This window comes from Copidosoma floridanum, unplaced genomic scaffold (genome assembly GCF_036245765.1).
Source record: "Copidosoma floridanum isolate Cflo_tuat_1 unplaced genomic scaffold, Cflo_Japanese_pri ptg000012l, whole genome shotgun sequence".
In the NCBI taxonomy this organism is placed as follows: Eukaryota; Metazoa; Arthropoda; class Insecta; order Hymenoptera; family Encyrtidae; genus Copidosoma; species Copidosoma floridanum.
The window spans coordinates 3,186,122-3,203,976 of NW_028321889.1; the positions used below are offsets into that span (position 1 = coordinate 3,186,122).

Sequence of the window (17,855 nt, forward strand, 5' to 3'; positions counted from 1 at the left end):
ATGGCTGGGGATCGCGTCTACGCGTGTTTGTGTTTCGGTGTCCTTTGGTATTTGAATGTCATGATTCATGAGTGCGAATTTTTTTCTCCGGACTCTATGAAAAGTTTTATTGTTAAATCCGGACAACTCTGATGAATATTACTCCACTTAATCTCATCGTTCTCTTTTGTTTAGTTTTAAAAACGATGATGAAGTGTGGTGGGGCTGCATTTTACTGCTAATGTCTTACATTTTTTTTTTTTTTTTTTTTTTTTTTTCCAACTGAAACCAAACTATTGTTGTAGTAGTGATCTGCACGTGCCCAAATACAACATAATAAAAAAAAGAAGCAGTTTTATCTGTTGATCTAGAATTAGTTCCTCTCAAAATCAAATTAGTCATTTCCAACGTGCAATCACTGATGACGTATATACAAAATTTTTAGCTGCGAGATGGCAATTAATAGTCACAACATTTTCGAAATTTTAATCAAATTTACTAGAGCACAAGTCAAACTTACCGTATGATCCTAGCATTTTACTACATACGATCCCGTTTTGTCCAAATAAACAAGACATACACGAAAAATTCCATCTCAAAAACCCCATGAAATAAATAAAAACCCGTCCGAGATGACGCTGTCAAACCCACCGTTAATTTTAATAAGAAATTACCCACTCGCTTTACCCGAGAAAAGGTGACGATAAGGTTAAGAGTGGCGGGAGGGGGGGTGGTGGTGCAAAGCGTAAACAAATTAGCTCTCACTTTGTGCACCGGAGCTCGCCGGCTTTTCCTCGCAAAAACTGCGTCTCAAAAAAAGTAACCCCGCCCCCCTTCGTCTCTCTGACTAGCCTCCATCAAGTGCTTAAAAAAACCCAAGGGCGATCCCGTAATGTCACCGGCAACGTCTGAGCTTTGAACTATGCCAACACACGCAAGCGCGCACGTGCGAAGCAAGCAAGCTTCTTTGAAAAAGAGTAAGAATTACCTAGCTTCAAAAGAATCCACAGAGACGCTCTTCTCGGCTTGTAGTGAGGAAGTAAGAAGAGACTATCACGTATACTTACGTGTGTACTCTCTCTCTCTCTCCCTCTCTCTGATCTATATGCAGCTCGCAGCTCAGAGTGTATGCCGATGTATGAATGTAAGCTTAGCGCGCCACGTGTGCACTTACAGAGGAAGAGATTGAAAATGATGCAATTGTTTTCATGCACTGATACGTGTGTGAAAGATCGGTACACAGGTGATGTTACAATTTATTCGATCCGTCAGTTTTTCCGATGTTTTTTCCAAACCAATAGTGTTATGTACCGATAGCAGGTCGAGAAAATTCTTAAGGTTTCCAATAGAAAACAAAGCTACACATTTATTATGTACACTCCGCACGACTGAGTAAATTGAAAATTGTACTAAAAAAGAGACCGTACAAGGCCTATAACGTAATGGCGAATAAAAATATAATAATATATGATGATATCAAATGTGGTTGACGGAGGCATTTATTTGACGTTTGAGGTGACTTTTCAAAGAATCGGGATAATGAGGTTTCAACGCAGTTGATGACGAAACTTTTATTGGATTCTTCAAATTAGTGGATGCAAGTGGATTTAAGATGGTGATCAAAAGAAAATTTTGAGTACCTAGTGTGTGTAATCCTTGGACATCAACTATGGGAAAAGGACTCGTGTTTCAAAGTGCGCTGTAATAAATTCGAGGTTCCACAATTTTTGAAGAGCGAGTTTGTGTTTGGGGTGTCAAGATTTATTTTCGCGTATCTTGTCAATTTGTCAATCATACGATTGTAGAAAATTAATCATGTACGCAAACAGTCAAAATTTTAACCTGAGATATGATTCAAAGAGCACAGTGAGCTATCTGTTATTGTGGATAACCTGAAGAAAAAATTATAAATGATTTTACCATCGTATTGTCGATGTAAAGAAGATATATACTCTTGTGTGTATTTTAAAATACTCATTTCAGTACAGTCATACACTTTTTTCATGAGTTATAGTTCTTTGTTCAAACTTTGTACTACGTCAGTTTTTCTTTGTTGGAGCACTAAATGTATTTATCAGTTGACATTGCGACTACGCGGTACTTAATCGACTAAAATAATTCGCCCATTTTATACAAATTTCCCAGTGCCTTCGTTACTCTAAATCTCGTTAACTGTAAACCTCCTTATCGAAGAGTTTGATTTTGATTTTTTCACGCGAAAATCGTTTTCACAATTGTTAATCACTGTGCAGTCAACTGCCCAAATTACATTCTACGCCCATCAATAATCGTGTGGCAAACGATGTTATCAACAAATCCGTAGGACAAAAAAACTTACAGCGTAACCCATCCACGTTTCTTGTGCCTGTCGCTTGGACTGGGACAAGGTGCGATCTAACGCGCCGTCCACTGACGCTCGCAGTAGCTCCTGCGCCCTGGCATAGCTGCCGACTTTGAAGCAAAACTCGTTCCACAGCAAAAAAAAAACAAACTATTCTTTCACCCTTGCACTTTGAACATCACAACTATGCACCACCACGGATAACACGAAACGTCAAAAACGTGAATACGCGTCACAAGCTCTGCGTATTGTGTCGAAAAAAAGCACGGGCATCGCGATCATAAGATGCGGACTGAGGGTACGGAGCAGCTGAGTACAAAGCTGGCGACTAGCGCGAGAGAGGGCCGAGCCGGTGGTGACACTGATATGGTGGTAGGAGCGAGAAAAAGAGAGCGTGGAGAGAAAAAGCGAACCAGAGCTGGTGGTGGTGGCGGACTTTTACGGGGAGGAAGAGCGAAAAAAAACCAGCCGCCCCTCTTCTTTTCCTTCACCTCGTGCTTCTCGTCCTTCCTGAGCAGCTATGTGCACGCCGAGAAGAAGTAGCGAAGAGGGCTGTCCTGCTACCATCACCTTTGCTTCCCCGCTCATTTTTTTTGTTTTTTATTCATTAAAAAAATTTTTTTTTTTTTGACATTGCGCAAGCTGGACGACCATAGCCGAGAGGTCTACACTACGCAAAGGTCGCTAGCGAGCTTGTGTAGCTGGTAATAGGTAAAGGTGCGATCCGTTGTATGAGAGAAGGCAGAGAAAGAAAAATGTACGTGTAACGTTAATTAAAAGTACGAGAGAGAAGCTGTATGCTGCACATTGTGCACTGCAAGCATCCACCCCCTTTCCCCTTAAGAGCCGTTTTCGTTTCACCCCCATCTGCATATGTAACAACACACACCAAGCGTACACGTATCACGCAAGTGCGCCTTGGTAAGGCGCCGGATGGGACGAAGTCTCTCTCTCTTTTCTCCCAACGCGTCCCTTTGCCGCACGGCACGTATCGGCGCACCCCTTTCGACCCCCTCCCCATCCGTGTAGCTGTGCGTGTCACCGAGCTGAAGCGAGGTCAATCGACGGAGGGGCGGTAGCAGTAGTACTAGTAGCGAAGAAGATGATTCTCTCCCCTCCAATAACCCCCTATACATAAATATAGATAGCCCCGAGCGTAGGAAAAGGGGTGGGAGAATCGGCAATACGGAAAAGGGGGGGTCAGGGGGGGGCCACTCAATATCGTTTCATTACGCACTTCTCCTCGCGTTTAAAGGGAGTAACCGCGCTGTACTCTCCCCCACTACCATCGGCACCAGCATCGCAGACTGCTGCACAGTAGCGGCATTAGTGCCTTCTTTCTCTCCTGCGGCCCGTGCTCGTGCCTCATTTTTCTGTTTTTGCTTCCCCCTCCCCCCACCCTTGCGACCCTTACCTCCCTCGCACGGTATTGTTTACGTGTGTACACTGGCGCGCGTACATACGCGTTCTTTCCCCGATTTTTACTCTGTTTCTCTGCCACCTCCGTTCCATTTATCCTTACCCCTCCGCTCCTTTTTTCAGCCACGCGTGGCTGTGTAAGTCAGACCTCTCCCTACCTCGTACCCAACGTATACGAAAGTTCGTAAGCGCCCTCGCGAAATTTTTATTGTTACTTTTCCACCTACAGCGTACAGAGAGATGAGGGAGAGGCGCCCCCTTTTCTGGGTGCGCCCGCTTTTTTTTTATGCCTCTCTCTTAACGATCACTGCCCAACCACCCCCTTGGCTGGCTGCGCCTTCCCTCCTCTTTAGAGGGAGGGTTGCTCGCGTCTTCTCTTCCACCCAAAGGTCCCGGACTACGCTTTTTCGTAACCCTCTCACCCTCGGCACCGTCGTCGCCGCCGGAAAAAAAAATCCACCACGGGTAGCCACCCTCCCTTTACTCTCTTCTCGCCCTTCCTGTGCCGTAGCTACTCCCGGGGAAAGACTTGCAGTTTTCGCGGCAGCACCAGCTACGTAAGGCCAGCGAGTAAAAAGGCCATTTCGAGGAACGTGCGTATATGGGCGTAGGCACGCGTTGCCTCCTTTTTTTTATAGTCCTTTCTTCCCCCCTCCCCCTTCCGCGTTTGGCTCTTTCGTCTCTACTCTGTGCTGTTTATATGATACGCAGGTACAGCTTATGCGTGCGGTAGCTGCTACCGAGAGATAAGGAGCAAGGAATGTAGGATTTCCGTACAAGAAACATAAAAGAAGAAGCTGGCTGTTAGTGCGGTTACGCATACATGCAGCGCGAATGCGAAATAAAACGTCATTATGACCGTGTCTTTTATATTGTTCTAAAGGTATTAGGAGGAATATTATTGTTTATCATGAGGACAAATGAATTCCGTGTAGAAAGTTGCCATTCATTTTTTAGAAAAATTGCTTCTCTTTCACGAGTATTCTCCTAGGTATTGATGTTGCCGATGTTTCTTTGATGGAAAACGAGGGGTTATTCCAAAATTCCAAGTGTACAACCCTTTTTTAAAAAACATCGAGAACAATAAAGTTAGGTTTTAAGATAAACTCGCGAAAGGAGGGGGGGGTGGGCGCAACTAGAAATCTTATCTATCCCGTGAGCCTTTCAACGCACGTCTTTTATTGCCCTACAGAGCTCGGAAGTCGACCGGGTTATGCTTGGCTCCCTTCTTATGAGACCCACCCTCTGGTCCTTACGACCCACTCACTCTGACTCGAACGTCGAAAGCAAAGGAAGAGGGGGCGAGCCAACGATCGTTTTCTTCTTTTTCAGTATCAGGTCGCGGGTAAGTCGGAGAGCATTTGTCTTAAATCTAATTTCCAAGATTGCACGGAAGGGTGGGTTTTTTTTTTTTACTTCTTATCAGAAGGTGAGAAAAGGTTCTAAAAATGAGGCTCGCACTTTTAAAAAAATTTCCACCTCCTTTTATGACGTGTTTTATTGCCTGGGCGAGAAAAGGCTGCTAGCACTTTACGGGGGATGTTTTCAGGCTTCTATACGTTTCAACGCTACCCCTTCATCCCTTTATATATGTCTCCCTCCTCCTCCCCTTTTTTTCGTGACTCCCGTTGGCGTGCTATGTAATGAATACGAAATTTACGCCTCATATTTTTGTTTTGCGTTTCGTTTTTTGCAATTTTCTAGTTAAATATCATTGATAGGAAAAGAAATATTGTCACACCAATCTGACGACAAGTGTAGTTTCATTTTATCAGTTGAATGATCCATAACTTCAAATCAACTAATGAATTAAAATGCTGAAACGCACTACTAAAAAACTTTTTAATAATCAGAAAACATGCAAACCCACCCCGTTTGAAAGTTTGATGCTCCAAAACGGGAAAAAGAGAGAGAGAGAGAGAGAGAGCGCACATCCAGCTACCACACGCCAGCTGGAAGCAACAGGTCCACGATCGCCCAGGACTTACATCCCAAAAATTCCATTTGCATAGCATTAATTTTCTGTCAACGTTCTGTGGTACACACATGAGTCGATCGTTACCGCTCGGCATACAGATACATAAGGCAGAATGGAAACTTGGGATGGTTAACAACCTATGAGGTTGGTAGGAATGCCGTTAATAAAAATGACTGATACGATGCAGCTGGTCTCTCAACGAATTGAATATTCACAAACCCCCTACGGAGACGCTCTCGAACTCTATCAACTTGAGGTATTAAAAGTTCCGAGATCAGTTGAAATCTTACATCCAAATTCTACAGCGTCAATAAAGACATAAGCTCGGTAGAGGCAAATACTTTTACTACCAAGTCAAGCCCACAAATAGGGAGTATAACCACATTCGCGTCCGGAGGCTATAGCAGGTGTAGCTCGAAAACGTGCTTATCTAGACGTTAGAGCAAGAGGCGAGATGAGAGAGAGAGAGAGAGCCGATCGGAAGGCGCTCGAGGTTGGGGGATGTTAGGGTGAGTGAGGCCTGGAGCATAAGGAAAATGAACCAGAGACGCCCGGATATAATCCAAACTATAGACGGGATGGGGAAGAGAGAAGGGCTGGAATGGGAAAAAAGAGTGAAAAAAATTACGGAGGGAGGTGGAACGCGCTTACACACAGGGCTTGGCGAGAGTGGGGGTGAGTAGAGAGGGGCTGATGGTTGGGGAGTTTGAGAAGGTGGGGGGGGGGGGCTTGAGCAGAGAGAAAAAGAGTCTGCATTTTTTCACCTTAACAAGAGTGAAGATTAGCTCTTGGCGCTACTCTAATTTTCGAACGGATGGCAATCGATAATGTCATTTCGTGTGCGCGCGCGCGCGTAAAGAGACGCGGAATTGATGTTTTAGGCAGCACCTCCGATGGTCTTGCTCGAAGAATAAATAGGTAGTTTATACTTCTTGGCTATCTTCGCGCCCTCGCGAACTACCTCTTTTTAATTGTATATTTTAAACCCATCCATCGAATCGTCTAATGATAGATTCAAGTTTATATCATTATGATTTCCGATCACTCTTGGTTTTTTGTGCTTTGTATCAGTCAAAAAAAAAAAAAAAAAAAAAAAAATTACCCCTGGGTACTCTACTTCATTATTGTATGCATAACTAACCTATGTTCAGTTATTCACAAATTCTGGAGTACGCAGTACATTGATATCCATTTGAATTTAGATTCAAACTGATGACCCTGGATTTTGAACTCAAAGCTTCTTTCCCCAAGACTAGAGTTCCCTCCCAGAGCTAATATGAAAAAGCACCCTAGACATAAAATTAACGAGGAAATAGTTGGGATGAAAATCCGGTTCAAGTTTCCATTTCGTCCAGTACCCTTACATCCATCGAACTGTTCCAGAAGCACACCCGAGCTGTAAAAAAAATTCTGGGGAAGTGCCACGTAGTGGGTGGGAGGAGGTGGGCTCGAGTAATGGAAGCGAAAAAACAACGTTTACGACGTACAACGTAATAAAGAGCGCGGGCATAAAAAAATATCTCCCCGAGAAGGCACGGGGAGTTGTAGTGGAGGTAGCAGTGGTGTACGCTTCGCAGTGCCGATGGAAAGGAGAGAAAGAAGAGGGCCGACCGATACGTAGAGAAAGATGAAGTGCGCAAACATACGCACACACGCTCGTGGATGGATTCGCAAAGAAAGAAAGAAAGAAAGAATGGCCAAAGACGCAAGCGTGGGGGTCGTAGGGGAGGCGAGCCGCTTCCCTGCGCTGAGAAAGCTTTCGGGCGCGCCGGTGGGGTCGGATGCACGCTACGTTCGTTGTCTGTGGTCAAGGCAAGGCACACGCACGCACCCACTACGTACATCGTCATCCCCTATCCAGTCCGCAACCTTTTTTACACGCTCCCCTCCCTCGTCCTTTCCGGCTGGAAGGGGCGATGCGATTTTCCCCGTCGTCTGCTTCTTGACATTCCAAACCCTTTGTATGTCCATGTGTTGCAAGAGATTGGGGGTTCTTGATGCCGTTTTGGTTGATTGAATGCGCGTGGTCTTTAGATTTCGGAAACACACGAGTGCGAAACACCTTTTTGTTTTTCGATTGTAGAAATCTTTCTTCCAAATCGACCATCATTTTCGATTATTAATCACCAGCACGGAGTAATAATCCAATCCAGGCTAATGGTAGACTCGAATCCCTCATCAACCATCCACGCGAATGATGCCAAAAATGCTGCAGTCGATGTCCTCCATGACTCAAAAGACTCCCCTTCATAAATAAAAATTGTTCCTCCACCTCCATCTTGTTCACATTATACACTGCGGCCCATATTTCCTCTTGGCTTGCGTATATTTCACGTTATTTATTGCTCTTTGTTGCTAGATTTCGTGTGTGCACCCTTAGCCTCCCGCTCGTCTTTCAGACGCGTACGAATGTGCACACATAGCTCCCACGAAATTCCTTGGGACTCGGGACTGATGGCTAGCCAATATATTCCACCTCGTACGGGAAGGTAGAAAATGAAAACAAAAAAAGGGGTTGACGAGCGTGTAGCCACCGCCGAAGAAGGGGGGGGGGAGAAGGAGGGAAAACAATGCCCGAGCAGGAGGAGAATCGAAAGAATAAGAGGAATAAGAAGCAACAGCCGAGAGAGGAGAAAAAGTATTCGGGGTGGGGGGATGGGGTGGTTTTACGACCAGTACGACGACGCAAGTGGCAACCTCGAAGGGGTAGGGCGCCCAGAAGGCGGTGGGGGCGAGATTCCCGAAGGCTTCCTTCCCTCTCTCTGTCTACGATTTTCCGGCATCCGGTGGCGCGCGTCGCCTCGCGAAATTTCGTCAAGCAACGCGCTGTTGCTTCCCTCGTTTCCTCTCCCCCCCCCTCCATCCTGCTCCTCATATAGCCATGGAAAAGTGTGTATACTGCGTCGTTGGGGATGAGAGACGCTCGAACAGGCTAGGTGAGATTAAAGCCGCCTTGTTCTCTCGCTCTCGCCCTTTGTGATGTTCATGCACAGCTAGCTCACTAGCAGAATTGTCTGATGCTTTTGTACATAGGTGGGTTGAGGTGGGTGGTGGTGCGTAGCGAGCGAGTTTTGCGTTATTTTGGGAGGTATCGACGACTGGTGCAGCATATACGCTGTATGTGTATAGCTCAGGGGGAGGGGAGAAGGAGAAACGTGTATGTATGGCTGCGGAATTACAGACGAGTATTGGCACTTTGGGATCGATAGCGCTCTGCTGGTGCTCGTAGGTCTGTATAACTTGAAGGAGAAGAGAAGGTAGATATGATGGAAAATTTTCGTAAAGCCCGCGAGGCTGCCGATACTCCGTTGCGCTCTCCCACTGAATTTACCAGTTTGCGACCGATGTGTGTATACCGAGTTCGTTGCGGTTCGACTTGATTATTATACGGAAGTCGCGTGCTACGCTGTACTTGTTTTGGAGGAGAGTAGGACGGTTACCGGATTTTGTATCTGATCATTTTTAGACAGTTTGACGATATTGATCATTATAGCTAGAAAAAGTTATCATTGAAATAAAATGGACGTGCGACAAATGCAAATTTGCGTTTCTTATGAACATGGGAAACAAGGTTAACTTCATGTTTGCTTCCTCCTTGTCGATAATCGGCAGAATCCAGTCTGAAATTTTCATCAGCGGCTACGAGTTTTTCGCCGCCCTTCACTATTCACCTCGACCTGATGTGTAACGAGCCCAATAACGTGTTTCAATGGAAACTAGTTTTTTTTTTTTTTTTTTTTTTTTTTATTCAATTTCTCCATTGTTTTATCTCAAGAAAGTGTAGAATGTCAGGCTTTGTCGCAGACTTAAATATAACAAATGCACACAGGTTGTACAGAAACAGTATGCAATGATATCGAGTGAACAAACAATCAAAAGATGCGCATCAGAATAAGTTCACCAGAGGTGCTGCTCTATATTAATCACGGCACCCACCAACATTCGAACTCGAACGCAATCACGTACCCTTTGAGTTTGTCGCAAACGATAAATGCAAAAATGAAACAAAGAAAAGATCGTCGGGTCTGCCCGAAACACCCGTACAATGCATGTACACGCGGCACGTCTGTTTTTTACCGTACAAAACACAAACAGAAAAAAGGGGGGTGAAAAAAGAAAACGCTCGCAGATGCTCCCCTTGGTCCTTTTCATCCGGACTGGGCACGAAAAATCGTAGCTTTCTCGGTTCATTTGACCTGTACGCGCACACATGCAGCGACGTCCAACAATCGCGAATAATGAGAGCTCGTGTATTACACATACGCGCGTATGCACAACATGACGTGCCGTCTCTTCCGTCATATTGGTACACGTGAACACACACACGTACATATGTAACGGAGGACCTTTCACGGTGCACTGTGTCTCGGGCCAAACATCGGCTGGTGCACTACCCTTGCTTTTGTCGCTGTGGACAGGGTCATTGTTTCCCGTGGAGTGTGCACTGCTGCTCAAGGAGCGTCGCCCCCTCTCCTTCCCCGTACATATACATTGCGTGCTTATTTTCTTTTCGTCGGTGTCTTTCGATTGAAATTATTTTCAAGAGAGGCGCTGATTATTTAACATACCCTCTCAGGCGTGGCTTTTAAAGGCTACGTGGTTGGATGGGTGTCGACAACTTCGAAGTTAATGGTAACAGATCCCATTGGGTCTTGAACAAAAACTCACGAAAACGAAGAAAAACAAGCCTCTGACAGTTGCACCTATCGTCCATGGAGCACGGACCGGGGGGAGAAAGGCTTTTAATGAATAATCCAAGTCGAAGAAAGGTAAAGCGGCCCGTTGCTGACTGACAAAGGAAAACGCCGGCTTGGGAAAATAGACCAGCTCCGAGGGAGAGGGAAGGGGATAAGTTGGAAAACTAGGGCTAGACACTCGGGGTGCGTGGAAATGCATGAAAAGGGTGGTAGTAGTGGAGGATTTGGCGCTCCTCTCTTTTTCTGTGTTTGTGTGAACGTATATATAGTGTCTCGGGCAACAGGTCTCTCGTCTCTATATATACGCTGCTATAGCACGAGCTCTGTTTTCCGAGCCACATGGAAAATCTCTTTCATACCTTACAACAGCTGGTTCCTGTGCACTTATCAACGAATTGCCATCTTCTTAGTATTTGGTATCCGTTTTTTTTTTTTTTTTTTTTTTTTTTTTTTTTTTTTTTCAGTTAACCATCGCTAGTTAAAAATCTGTAGTTCTGCTTTATTAGGCCAAATGACCACAAGATAGTGGAATCTTGAAAATATTTGGTAAATTAACACTCTTGAAAACAAAGTGAAGCACAAGTTTTTCTGATTAAATGTAGTCATAATTTGAGACTCGAACTGTTATGAAAACACGAGTACAAGATATTGGCTATTAAAATGAATACATTTTGAAATAAGATACAGTACGACAGATTTAGGTTGTTTTATTTTGTTCTATATCATTTTTACTACGTTTACTACGTTAAATAATTGTATTTTCAGTACGTGATTTCTTTCGGGTTCGAAGACTTTAGTTTCTCAGCATATGAGTGCTGCAGTATCGATAACGAGATTCTACAAATGTAGAGTTCGACTGTACTTCAAATAAGCCTACATTTCACTTTTAATTTTAATTTTTTTTTTTTATTAGATTTTATTGATCTGCCACAATTTTCAAGAAATTTTTTATCAATCATGTGACCTCATTTTGTGTATACACTCCGTAAATACAAGATCGAAGTACGTTCTTTTTTTTTCGCTCGTACCATCACTGTTATAATTATTAACATCGTATACCGGTACTCTAGCCCGACCGACCGAAAACTTTTTTTGACGATGAGAGTAAAAATTACCCGGCGCATTACGCTCCGTAACTTTTTCATCACATCCACCCACACGCGCATGCACATGTATCCGGTTACGTGAAATTTTTTGCCGCTCCCGTGCAGCCATATTTGAAAAATAAAAGTTCGGCCCAACAATTTTCCTTGCTGCTAACGTCCACCCACGCCTCTGCCCCGTGATATTTCATTATTAAATCATTTCGAGGTAATTTTATTTCTCATTGCGAGCCCCCGCGACGGAACTTTCAGAAAAATCGCCCGATAAGTTGCCGGAAAATTTTTCGCTCGGGCGGAAAAACTTTCTAACCGTTTCGTTGTCACGGAGAGCCTGAATATGCCAGGCAAAAAGGACACAACAATGTTTTTCAATTAACTTTTCCGTGGGATTCCTATCACACTCGACTCAGCCCTGCCCTTAGCGATCCACAAGTTGTATTTTTTCGCTTGCCGAGAGGGATGGGGTCATTAAAAAGGATAAAGTTTTAAAAATCCCTCGAAAAAAATGAGACGCCGGCAAACATCCCCCACTCGTACTCTTTGTACCTCCGTCCAAAAAGCTCATGCGAGAATCAGCAGACGCGCTGCAGACGAAGGGGGGGGGCTATTTCTTTTTCATTCTAACGTTAAAAGGGAGATGGCCCCGGATTTTTAAAGGGAGTGCTCTCCTCTTCCTCGACCATAAAAGCTGGGCCTAGAGCTCGTACGTGATGCTGCTCGCATGGTCTCTGCGTTTTACTTTTCACCCACACCCCCCGTGTCTGAGTAAACGAGCTTTTGATGTGTACTGTTGCACGCGTGTAGTAGCAAGGGGTTGATCATCCAAACCGTGGTTTGCTACACTTTGACTATACGTTTCTCGTTCTTAGACGAAAATCAATCATCATTCGGATTTACGTGTATAAGGGTGCCCTTACTTTTACTATTTATTTATTTATTTATTTTTTTTTTTCATTCTGATATACTCTCGTGAAAAAGGGGGGGCTGGAAGCATTAATATTAAAAGTACGTATACCTATAAAAAAAGTATAGATAGTAGAGTTCGTCGAAACTTGTGACAACCATACATTTCTCACAAAATTTCATTCGTTTGCCGTTACAGTGAAAGTACCCTGACATGTCCCATGGAAAGAAATATCTTTGAAGCATGTATACATACACGTATACTGTACACGTACATCAGAACCCATGGGTTTACGGGTATAACTCGGGTCCAATCGAAAACAGCTCTCCCAAAGCATCAAAATAAAGATTGAACAAAAAAAAACAAACAAAAAAAAAACACGAGAGAGAGACGCGAAGGAAAGAAAACGGACCAACGAAATGATATTATACATGTATACACACGTGTACGTAGCCATCGGTAAAGTAAGTATAGAGGAGCGGCGAAGCTCAGCTGCAGCAGCGTCGGAGAAAAATCAATAAAACATCGCGGCGCCTGGAGCCAGTCTACCGTCGTGCTATACGTACCAAGTAATGCTCGAGGGAGGAAGAGGAGGCGGAGGTGGGCAAAAGCGAGGCGACTCGACGTCGCGGACGAAAAGAACCTAATGCAATGAATCGAATGACCCAGATTTCCTCCGCCACCGCTGCACTACTACCACCACCGCGTGCAATACCCACGTCCGTGTGTGTCCGCGCCCGAGGTTAAGAATTGGCTACTTCTCCGCCCTCCCCTCCCTCCTCCTTCCTCTTTTTTCACTCAGCTCGATTCGCTGCTAACGAGATTTTTATTTGCGCGCCTCTAGAATTTCAACTCGACGTCCATGGCTTGTGTGTAGGGGTTCCTCGAGGGGATGGCTGACGGTGAACCTTTTTTCGTTGTTCGCGGGGTATTGCTTATTTGAAGAGACTTTTTCTTTTCGTACGTTGCCAGAAAACAACTTATATATTTGAGACTCTTGGATGATCGGACGGTGATATAAATTGTCACGCGCCCGAGGGGGTAGCTGAAGTTTTGCGTGATTTTTACAAAAATTGGAATAAAAACGAGTTTGTGATGTGACCCTTTTCCAGCTGGGCGTTGATATATTTTGGTTTCTATAGCTCGATGGTGGAACAGATAAGTATTCCGAGAGGTTTTATTCAGAGAAAAAAAAAAAAAAAAACGGAATTCGAACTCACCGACTACGAAGACCATGTTCTTTGTCCATCGCAGCAGCTCACGGCGTATGTGTTTCCGTTCCTGTATGCAGCGGGCATAGGGACAATCCGCCATTTTTAAAATCACATCTTAAGGATTGGGCTGTCCCCCGGCCGGTGTGATTGTGTCGAGGGCTCACCCGTGCACCACCGATGTCCACGGGGGTAGATATTCACGCCAGTCGCGTACTCTCCGTCCTTACCTGTCATTGGGCATTAAAGTTCGGCATGTCGTCAATTACGCCATTACTATCGTAGGATATAGTCCACTAGTGGGATTCTTCCAAAATAGTATCATTTGAGAAATTAACCACATTGTTTTTATTTAAATCTATTGCGTACGAGTACCAAAAAAAACTTTTTTAAAAATTGATGTGCGGAATTATTTAAACTTTATTGTTTATGTTATTCATAATTATTGTTGTAACATAGTTGTTTGTCACTAAAAAAAAAAAAAAAAAAAAAAAAGTGAAGTGGGAAGGGTAGTTCTTAAACTCATTAGTCAATTAGCCAGAGGTTCTTTTTTCACTTTTGTCATTTACAAATACACAACAATTCTTGAAAGTTCTTATCAGTTAACAAAAAAAATAATTCTAGCGTCACTATATCATGGTAAACACTGTCAAAATCATAATTACTAACGAATTGTAACTCTGACCATTCTTCGTTCAATATCTATGTACATAATCCTTTGTCAACTTTATTAGAAATATTATTTCGTTGATAAAAAAAAAAAAAAAAAAAAAAAAAAAAAAAACTAATATCAATGTGTGACGTATTATCAATTGTCCTTATACGATAAATGTTTGATTTTTACTACAAATATCTTGAGAAGGAGTTCATGATGTGCACGTTTACCTAACATACGTCAACTTTAAGTCCCAAAGCCTCAAGATGACTTATTTTTCAAATTTATCAGTGAAGCTTGTTCAAACTTTGAGGAAAAATCATTGGCTACCTTTACCGTGACATGAATCAATTGATCCCAATGTCATACTTTGACTTTTATTTATATTTAGCACAGAAATTATCTTTGCGAGGTCTTGAGTAAAAAATTGACTACTTCATACAATGCACTTTTAATCACGAAAAGATTAGTAAACAACAAAAACATGGAAACATCATTTAAAATAAATCTTAACTTTTGCAATAACTCCCATCACTCCATCTAATCACTGTCACGTCCGCCCAAACTCGGCTGTTTCTACTTTATCACAATTTCTAAAAATTACTAACCTCCACTTTCCCCACGAGCTGTTTCGACCTGGAGTATCTTTCTACGGAAAGTGGCCTCTTCAAATACCACGGCGACCCTTCGATTCCACAGGCCACGGACGAGCCGTCGTTGCTCGCGGGGATGACGAAGGGTACCTTCTGACGCGCGGCACTTTCAGGAGCGCAGTCCAAGCGTATCTGAAAAATAAAAAAAAAATATAATACGTTAAATGTGCGCGTTAGCTTGATGAAAAACATTTTTTTTTTCCTTGCACTTTAGCGATACCTCAACATTAATAATGCCTAATGTGTTTACGCCGTGGTTAATGTTTTTCTTACGACACGTTTAGCCCAAGTGTCATCGAGAACGTGGTATATTTAAATTAAATTAAAAAAAAAAGAGGTAGGGAAAAATTTAATTTTCCACACTAACGAGCGTGTTTTGTTATTTAATTCACTTAAAGAGCCGTATGTGTGTGTGTATATGTTGTAAGCGCAAGTACGATGATCGCGGGGAGCTGATAATTTTTTAATTACCCACGCGAACTTAGCGCCTCCCGGACTCTGGAGGAGTAAATCATACCTGGGCACGCTATTATCGGAAATTAAAGGGGTTAGAAAAGTAATTTCACTAATTGCATCGAGATTAGTGCCGTATCGTAATTATGAAAAAGAAAAAGAAAACCATTAAAACTAGTCCCACTTTTTATAGGATGTGAGTAACATTTTTACGTGCCAACTGCACGAGAATGTGACGATAATGACTATAAAAACAAATAGGAATGTTCAGTAGAACTCATCATCCAAGAACTTTGTTAAAATCGATTTTCCACGCTCTTCTGTACCAGAAAAAAAAAACCCATCGTACAAAAACCAAAATAGTAAAACTAGTCAAATGTGTCCCATCATCGCTTTCATAACTTTGACGTACTATTAAAAAATCTCGATTTTTGCCGAGTACATTAGGCATTGGTACCATATCCGACAGTGGCATTCCTGCGTCGATTGCACGTATACGTATACACAGCTTGAAGGCTGACTCGTTTCACTCTTTGGTGGAGAGGAAAGGAGGATGAGAAGGCAGGGGGGGGAGTGAGTCGGCGTGTGCTGCTGCAACAAGTTGACCGCGAATACGAGAGAAAGAGGGGTTGGGAGGAGGAAAAGCTCGGCTTGCATGGATTTTCGAGGCATGACGAATCGCATTAAGCTTTACTATACGTCGGTTCGTGTGTGCTTCCCCCCCCTCACCCAAAAAAAGGGGGAACGAAAACATGTGCACCCTCTCTGCTCTATATATTTTAAATTCAGTGCGGGAGGGCAAGCGCGAAGGCTTTATTAATTTAATTCGAGTGAGGGAAACTAATTTGCCGAGTGATTATATGTCGGGGTCGGTTGGCTGGCTTTTATTGTTCACGTGGTAAAAAACTGATGCTCCTCAACGTAAGGTGTTTTGGTTTGGGAGAGAGAAGCAAATTTATAGAATGTTGGATAAATATTACACTGCTTTTTGTTGTGATATGATTATGTTGATTTTTTATGTTGCAAAAAGGACTGTTTATTGCTATTTAGTAGTTAAATCTAAGCATTCATCTTGTATTATTTATAAATTTATAAAAATAAATAAATAAATAACAACAGTTTGCGTCACAGAAGCCGGCAAGGCTGTTTTGCGGTCCGTAGGGTAACCCTGGGTGGATGGCGTTCATGTGCCAAACATTAAACGTTCAAAAGTAAAAAAACGCTGAAAGTAGGAAAAAAATCTTTTTAGACTCTTTATCATGTATTGCTTGGACAGTAAATTTTTTTTGTAATTTACAAGCTGAGAAAAAATACCAATTAAATGATACTTGCAATATTTCAAAAAAAATTTTTGTTGTGGTACACAATTAATCCCAAGTACGTTTTAATTGAGATTTGGTGTGTTAAATTTTTATCATCTAATTGTAGCCATTGAAAGTATACAGGTGAATAGACATGATGCAATGTCAACCCCGCAAGGGAGACGCTACTCTTTATAAATTTCATTAGTCCAATTTATCTCTATTCTAACAAGTGTCCAGTTTTTTTTATCTTATACAGCTTCCAGAGCTTCGTCGAAATTTACATATCGTACTTGCCATAAGAATCTCGTCGCGCAAATCAAATTGTCAGTCACGTTAAAGTATACAATTTTCAAGGAAAAAAAGCGAAACTTGAAAAAAAAAAAAAAAAAAAAAAAAAAATCAACCAGATTCGTCCTCGTAACCCCCGTCATTAAACTCAAGAAAAAAAGTCTAAAATAACAATAAAAAAAATTTTACGAAAAAAATCTCAGTTCTCCAAATTGACCATGCACACAACCTTCCGCCCTTTCACCCCTATAGGTCTGTAGTTGACACATACACCCTCGTACAGAAAAAACAGTAAAAGATTTTCATGCCGTCAAGTCATAACAAGCGATAGCGTAAGCGAGGGAGGTGTAACACCCGAACCCTGACACTTTTACCCACACTCAGATGAAATGAGTTAATGCACGAAATGAAACACTGTCTGTGCGTGTATTATATATACAAGCCGACGAAGTAGCCGGGAAGAGGAGATGCGTCTCCGTTTCCGTCTAGCACCACACAGGGTGGGGGAAGGGAAAAAGTAGAGGAGAGCCAGCTTTACTTCGTCGCCGTCGTCGTCATCGTCGCGGAGAGGAGAAATAGCAGTAGGGATGGGCTGCTCACGTCTTACGCACTTGCACACAAACCCACACTGTGTGAAATGGCCCCATCTTTCGATTGTATGTACCTATTTGCTTCGCGAAGCGATTTAAAATAGCGCCACCTACAGGGGTAATACGTAACCTTTGACTGTAATCTTTTATTTATTTTTTTATTATTTTTTTCCACCAATGATGTATGTTTGACCAACGAGATCATTATTTTAACCCTCGGTATTGCTTTTAATTAAAAAGAAAAACTTTTATTGCGAACTCGTAATGAAAAGAAAGCTTT

At 42.8% G+C, this 17,855-nt stretch overlaps 1 protein-coding gene across 1 annotated transcript in view; it reads right to left on the minus strand.

The window, feature by feature from the left end:
* The window catches only part of Eip93F (Ecdysone-induced protein 93F), a 90,398-nt gene that overhangs the window by 39,087 nt on the left and 33,456 nt on the right, over positions 1-17,855 (minus strand). Inside the window, exons 2-3 of the mRNA XM_089590599.1 lie at positions 14,896-15,072; positions 13,642-13,862 (exon numbers count right to left, since the gene is read on the minus strand). Of these exons, the coding sequence (XP_089446725.1) occupies positions 13,642-13,735 (94 nt within the window). The 5' untranslated portion in view covers positions 13,736-13,862; positions 14,896-15,072. The remainder of the gene's footprint in view (positions 1-13,641; positions 13,863-14,895; positions 15,073-17,855) is intronic.